Source organism: Buceros rhinoceros, unplaced genomic scaffold (genome assembly GCF_000710305.1).
Source record: "Buceros rhinoceros silvestris isolate BGI_N320 unplaced genomic scaffold, ASM71030v1 scaffold5988, whole genome shotgun sequence".
Taxonomy (NCBI): Eukaryota; Metazoa; Chordata; class Aves; order Bucerotiformes; family Bucerotidae; genus Buceros; species Buceros rhinoceros.
In genome coordinates this window covers 3542-11200 of record NW_010426234.1, presented here as the reverse complement: position 1 = coordinate 11200, position 7659 = coordinate 3542, and the positions used below count along the sequence as shown (strand labels likewise).

The 7659-nt window shown below is 39.2% G+C and overlaps 1 protein-coding gene across 1 annotated transcript; it reads left to right on the top strand.

Moving 5' to 3' along the window:
• Positions 1-6385: 6385 nt before the first annotated feature.
• Positions 6386-7438, top strand: GPR1 (G protein-coupled receptor 1). Its single transcript, XM_010141424.1, has one exon. It carries the CDS (start codon positions 6386-6388, stop codon positions 7436-7438), a length of 1053 nt encoding a protein of 350 aa, XP_010139726.1.
• The last annotated feature ends 221 nt before the right edge of the window (positions 7439-7659 follow it).

The window sequence follows — 7659 nt, the reverse complement described above, 5'->3', positions numbered from 1 at the left end:
AGAATGCTTAAGTTGCCCCCCCCCCCCCTCAGAATCTGGCTACTTTAAGTGTTTCAAAGGTATCACCTGTGATTTTCTTGATTCTCATGTAATATTTTTGTGGTCACATGATAGACTTTCAGTGGTTACAGCAATTCCTTGTGTTCAAAAGGAATATTAAAAAAGATACTTATACTTTTAGCTGTATTAAGGGAAGGGAGTAAGAGCAGAAGAAAGTGCTGACTACACAGTTACCAAGTCCTTCCTCCTCCAGTGCCTATCCTGAGGACATCTGAGTTTCTTTGTCTTCTTTGAGGATGGAAATCTTGGTGCTTGGGATCAGCATGAAAATAAATCAGTTGTGATGATAGGCATTTACTGGCTGCAGACATTTGTGAGTTACCTGATTGCGGAAATGGTATGCCGCTCAATTGCAGCTGTTGTCTGGATGATTTGGTATATTAAGGCCATACCCAGTGTAGATACTTCTCCTACAGCAGCATTATTTAGATATACAGTTGGGGTTTCCATTTGTTGTTTAACATTTTGGTGGCTGGAAAAGTGCTAGTCTGAAATCATTGTTTTACCAACATTAACTGAGTCTGCTCTGTAAGGGTTTGTTAATCCTGCTCTGTAAAATGTTATGAGGCTATTATCTGGTCAAATGACTTCAATACCATAGATGAAGTGGTGTGTTATGGGTAACAGGGTCATGTTTGGCCTTGCTCAAGGCAAGTTGTTTTGGCATAAAATTCAGGAGATATCTAGCTAGTACATTGTGTAGACATTCCTAACACAGCTTCACTGAGAGACGTAATGGAGAATAATGGTTATTTGCATTCTTGTCTTGTCTGCTAGAATAAGTACATCTATGTTGTGGCTTGAAAAGGTTTCCAGTCACATATATTTATTATGACCCATACTAGTTGTTGAATTCAGGAAGGCTTCCAAAGTAATTGTGTTGCCATATGTGTAATGACCATTAAAGCAATAGTCAAGAGATAGGCATTTGTGTGTCTGTGAAAGAGAAAACATACACACAAGCCTTGATTCTGCTTTTGTGTATACTGACCTAAAATGCATGTTTCCTAGTAGCTTCATCTGCAGAACCAGCTACCTCATAGCTATGATTTAATTTTGTAGTATGAGTCTATCAGGCACTTCCTGCTATAGGAATGTGGAGGCAAGTGGTCACCTTTGCTTTGTTCTTTTGAAGGACAAATAGGAGTCTGCAACAGTTTGTAATCTCATCGGTATTCCTTGTGAGTGTTAGGATCTTTTCTTGTGTCTTTGTAAAATACTTGCCAGAGATACGTATATACCTGCAACAAACTTTCTTGGAGTGAATTTCATGTTTATGTTTTTGAAGCCAGATAAATGAAAAATGTAGCACCTCAAAAGTTCCAAGAAATTTTTTTGAGGGCTCTCAAGTGAATTCAATATCCAGACAAACTTGCAGACAACCTCCAGACACAGTATGACAAGCAGATTTTAGATGACCTTTAGAGAAAGTAGTTATTCTCCATCACGTTACCGAAAATTCAGAAGAAAAACTCCTTAACACCAATGTAGCATTAAGAAGCAGCTGGGTGCAAGGAGAATATCTTCTTCAAATCTCGCACCCCGTATGCTGCCCCAGCCAAAGCTTATTTCACCCGATTACATGCATATTCATTATTTTCCCTGAAATAATCATACATATTCAAAAACTAACTAATAATTTTGCATGGCTGTTATGCATGCGGCTTGAGCTCCAAATAGCTTAGCTCGCCCTTTCTCTTCTGTTTTGTTTTCTTCTGTACTGTAGACTTGTAGTTTAGATTTTTCTCATTCCTTTCCCAGATGGCCAAGGTTTTCATATCTCTGTTGTACAGACTAGTATTTACAAGGTAACGTAACAGTTAGACTCTTGCAAAGGACAAAAAGTTGAAATTGATAAAAAATGACAGAAGTTGAAGTGAATCAGTCAAATAAGCTTTCTTTTAGCCACAGATCATACACATGGAATATAATATGCTCAGAATTATTCATAAAGACATTAAAATGAGGGTTTGTGTTACATATTCCCTCTATGAAGTTAACTGCTGAGACAGCCAACTCTGCAAATCGTAATTTTACTATTAAGTGAGGACCCACTATTGTGACCTCTGAAATCAATTTAGATGGCCAGAGGCTCTGAACGCTGTTTATCACACTGAACAAATAGATTTTGGGACTACCATTCAAGTGTTTGAGTTAACTTTTAAATAACATAGAAAATGAATAAGCCCTTCCCTTGGACCTCTCTGTAAATTTCAAAAGTTAATGAGAACCAAATGTGAGAGGGAGGTTGTTGGGCTGTAGCCCAAAGATGTGGCATAGACTACCAGTGTAATTAAGTTGGACCCTAACTTGCGTGGTGACCAGAGAACTTTGAACCATCAGGAAGACTTTCCATCAAGTGAAGTGAGTGGGAATTGCAACTGTTCTGTGTGATTTCTCCTATTTTAGACTGAAAACCCAATGTAATTTAATTCCAGAGACGTTCCACTGACCTCAGGAATGAGGCATGGAGAGGTCAAATGACTTCCCCTGGTCAAACAGGATGCATGTGGCAGAGCCATGAATAGAGTGCAAAGTACCGGTCCCATGTCATAACTGTAAGGCCATTCTTAGTGTGATGAGCTATTCTATTTTAAGCGGATCCAATTATTTGTCCAAGTTGCCATTATGACTCAAATTTATGAAATACTGTAATGGAGGCAGAGAAAACAAACTCTATGTATGTGTAGTAAAAAGCTATGCCTATGTCAACTGAGATCTGATTCTGTAATTCCCTACTGGAATTCAGAGAAAGGCAGTTCATGTAGCACGTGAAGTCTCTTCCCAGCAGTTCTATGGCTTTGTATTTTAGAAATATTTTCTCACGATCTGTATTTCTTGGTAATTCTGTTTTCTGTCTCAAGATCTCAAAGGTACTACCACCAAGTGCCAGCCTGTGATATGAAGTAGTTTAGTAATTAACTTCTGTTTTGTATAAGGCAACAGGAAATGAAACCTCCTGGTCAAATGTTCTGAAAACTATTTGCTTAAAATTAAGCAACTAGATCCATAATTAAGCAACTGAATCAAAGCAGCTCAGTTTTCAGGGCTGCTCGTGACCTCAGCAAATAGGAACAGACTCCAGACAAACAACTGCTGAGCATACTCTTCACACAGACTGTTTACTATTTAAAAAAAAAAGACAGGATGAAGTCAAAGCTTGGTTATATTCACCCGTATGCAATACAACACTGTTCTGTAACCCGTGCCTGCCCCCAAGTCCTATTGCCAGGCCTCTAACCATGCTTTCCTGTTTATTGAAAAAAATTTTCCTTGCTCTGCCTCCTTTTTGTAACCCCAGACCAGCAAGGGTGAGCCAGTGAAGAGCACCAAACCCCCCCTTACTCTTTCTAGCAGTTGGTCTGAAAGACAAGTGGAAACTGCTGGCAAAAAACCCTTGTCTTCTCTGCTGAGCCTTTGCAGACAGGTTCATGAGAAGCTGTCTGCAGCCTGGAAATTAGGCCATTTGTCAAAAATCATACAGGAAATCAGTGACAAAATAAGGGATAGAATTAGATTTCTTCACTTTCAAGACCTAGACTTGAACTGCAAGACAGCTCTGACTCTGGAATTTTATTAATAAATAAAAAACAGACTTGTGTATTAGAGAGAATGTTTGTTTCAGGAACACAAAGAAACACCCCTGCTGAATGATGGTTAATGGTTATCCTGGAAGAAAAAATCTGGGTCCTTATTGATGTAAACCAGCATCTGTCCACTGACAGTCCCATACTGCTTATCTTTTTCAGGGCAGAGCTGAACACCCCAAGTCCTGTTATAGAAACACTTAGTATATGTGGATGTCAGAGTTAAAGTTCTTAGGCTTTGAAAATGTAACTGTCAGTCTTTGCTGAGCCCTAGTCATAGATTCTAGTTTCAGGATCTGTACACGGGGAGCAATGGTAAGCAGTGTTCCTCCTGTTTTTGCCCCCTCTGCTAAAGGGTTCCATCAATGGAAGACTAGGAGTTAGAAATAAGGAAAAATGCGAGCTCGGAAAAATAATGGTGTTCTAAAGGTGCGCTCTTTCAGTGGAGGAGTTTTAAACTACAGGAGGCTTGGTAAATATAAGGTATTTATTTAGGTATGTTTTCTTTCTCCTGCTATACATAATCTTTGAAATTCCAAATATGAAGCTGACATTGTTGGGCAATAGGCAAATGTTTGTTGTTGTCATTATGGCTTTTTTAGCACCATTTGGCAAAGAAAAGAAAAAAAAAGTTTAGGAGGAAATGTTTGAATCCAAGTATTGTTGTGTTGTGCTAGCTCTTGAGATACTTAAAGCAAAACCGGTGAGTGACTGAAATACAGGATATTAATCAGCAAGAGTCTGAAGAATTGGATTTTTTTGTTTGTTTAATTGCATAACTTAAATTTGAAGATATAGTTCTGTATATAGGCAAAGACCCTTAAAAATCGGTTGTTGAACTGACCGTCCTCTCAAACTGTCCCAATGTAATGTTGTTCCAGATGTTAGTGGTACTGGTCCTTGTTTACACTATTTCTCAGCAGCTGTTAAGCTGTTTGAAAAAATGACTCAGATGGGTGGTACTGGTATTTGATGCAGAATCTACCCCCAAGGCGCATGTAATTACATAAATGCAGCCCATTTTATCAGGACAGCAAACCAAGTAACATTCCTTCAGCCTGATGTAAATTACAAAGGGCACATGTTAATCATAGCCTCTGGACAGAACAAGCTCATTAATTTTTTTTTTTAATCGAGAGATTTAAAATTACACAACTTTTTTTTTTTCCACCCTTGCCTATCTATCTAGGAATGAAAAATCTAATCCTGCTAATGCGTGTGCACATCCATAGCTTCACTTCAAAATAAGCAAACTACTTTTTTGGAGGAAAGATATGTACCCTAATAGAAGCTTGAAGATGAGTTTCTGCAGGCAGTGTACTCTGGAGACCCCTCTCCTGTTGTCTTTAGCATGCTAAAATTAATGGAATTACAGGAATGCAAAGATGGGGTCCAAAAAATGAGAGCTGAATTTCAGTTTCTGAATGGAGCTAGCACTCAGAAATGTGCGGTGAGTTCATCCATAGTTCTGCTAATGGGTGGTTGTACCCTGCTCTCAGGGATAGGTTTTTAGTGCAGCCAGACAATGTAGCTTTAAATGGTATTTAACAGAATTTAGCAGAATATTTGTTTTGACTATGGCAGGTACTTTTTTCAGACTGTGGTCATCTCTGCTGTGCTGCAGCTTTGTCTACACTGTGGAATGAACACTTAAACTTCTGAGTGTTTTTTCCTGTTCAACCTGTGTTTTCTATCTGTTTCCCCAGTAATTTATTTATTTCTGGGTTTTTATTTTGGTTTATATTACACACACACACACACATCCCCTTTGGAGTTTCAGAAGAAAATCTATATGTGAAAAATTACTTTGTACTGCTAAGTTCCAGAAGCTTTTGCACCAGAAGGAAACAGGTTGTCATTCTGGCTTAACAAAAGAAAAAGGGAGACACACATATTTTCATCAATAGCACATACAGCGTGTCTTATTCTCCTGGGAAGCTTTATTTTTTTTAATCTATTACCTGTTTTACAGCTCACACGTCTAGTGGAAGAATACCACAATTGTATGTGCTGTTCCTGAAGTATGTTCTGTACGTTTCCTTTGCTACATCCTTTGCTGTGTAAAGTAAATCTAGTGCATTGAATGTGTCTGAAAATCAACATTCCTTGATACAAAGATAGATACATGATAGATGGAAATTAGACCCATGAACTTTCAGTCGCTGGACAAATCACTGTCTATGATTTTGTTAACTATAATTTGAGGAGTGTGTGTACATGTGGTAATTTTCAAAAAAAGAGTCTTTCTGGCATTTTAACTGCACCTTTTTGCCTACGAAGAGGCCTGGTGCTTCTCTGATTTCTGACAGCAATGATCCATAAAACTTAGTTCAAACAGGAACAGAGCAGTGAAATATGAAACCTGACTAGAAAAGAATAGAAAAATCACACTTGAGTAAAACTTTGCATCTGGTCTCACAGGAATTGAAACTGATACTGTGCTCAGTGCTCTCTGATAAGAAATAAATGCAAGGAAAACAGTTACTCAAGATTTCAAGTGTTTTCTTGATTTGATCATTTCTTGAAATGTCAGTGACCAAAATACTTCACAAGCTTTGTGTTAACAACTGATAGCTAAAAAGTAATAGATGTATATGCAACTAAGCCACTGGTTTGTTTTGGTTTTTTTGTGACAAAGAACATAAAGTATTGCAGGCTACTATTTGCAGTCCTGTAAAATATTTCTCCTTTGACTGTTCCATTTCTTTTCTTCCGCAGAAAGTAACAAACTCTGCAACATGACATTTGAAGATTTTGAGAACTACTCTTATTTCTATGACCTGTCTGAGGAAGATGAATCACCCCAGTCCTCCCTCAGCATTGCCCATATAATTTCCCTTTCCTTTTACAGTGTGGCATTTCTGCTGGGAGTGCCAGGTAATGCCATTGTCATCTGGTTTATGGGCTTTAAGTGGGATAAATCTGTTTCTACACTCTGGTTCCTCAATCTGGCCATTGCAGATTTCATTTTTGTTCTCTTCCTGCCCCTCTATATCACATATGTGGCAATGGGGTTCCACTGGCCTTTTGGGAAGTGGCTCTGCAAAATGAACTCATTCATTGCACTGCTTAATATGTTTGCCAGTGTTTTCTTCCTGACTTTCATCAGCCTTGACCGCTACATCCGCCTGGTCCATCCAGTCTTTTCCTACAAGTATCGGACTGTAAGGAACACCCTCATTCTTAGTGGGATCATTTGGATGTCAGCTGCAATTATTGGTGGCCCTGCCTTATACTTTAGAGACACAGCTACAGTTCTCAACAATGTCACCATTTGCTACAACAACTTCCATGTTCATGACAGAGAACTTATTTTGCTGACACATCACATTCTGATTTGGGTGAGGCTTGCATTTGGTTACATCTTTCCTCTTGTGACGATGGTCTTTTGTTACTCATTACTGATAATCAAAGTGAAGAGGAGAACTGTATTGACTTCCAGCAGGCTTTTCTGGACCATCATTGCTGTAGTTGTAGCTTTTTTTATTTGCTGGACACCATATCACATATTCAGCATTGTAGAGCTATCTGCTCACCATGATGAAAACTTGCATGACTTACTGCAGGATGGCATTCCCCTCTCCACTGGCCTTGGTTTCATCAACAGTTGCCTCAATCCAATCCTCTACGTTCTGATTAGCAAAAGGTTCCAGGCCCAGGTCAAGACAACAGTGTCTGAGGTGCTAAAATTGGCACTGTGGGAGGTGAGCCGCTCGGGAACTGTCAGCGAGCAGCTGTGGAGCTCTGACAACACCCATGCGCCTGTGCACTATTGTGAAACTGCTCAGTGATTGCTCTTTGACACCATCCCTCTCCAAAACAGGTAACAGGAGATTCGGAGGTGTTCTTGACTTCACATCTGCCAGTCAGATGTGCATCTTTGCATATACAGTTTTATGTACATAGCTGGCTTAATTGCACTTGCTGCTTTCCTGGAGAGGTTTTTAAAGGACACATCATTTGGGTGTGGTGTACTTGCAATGCACACGCAGCCTGAACTAAAAGCTGTCAG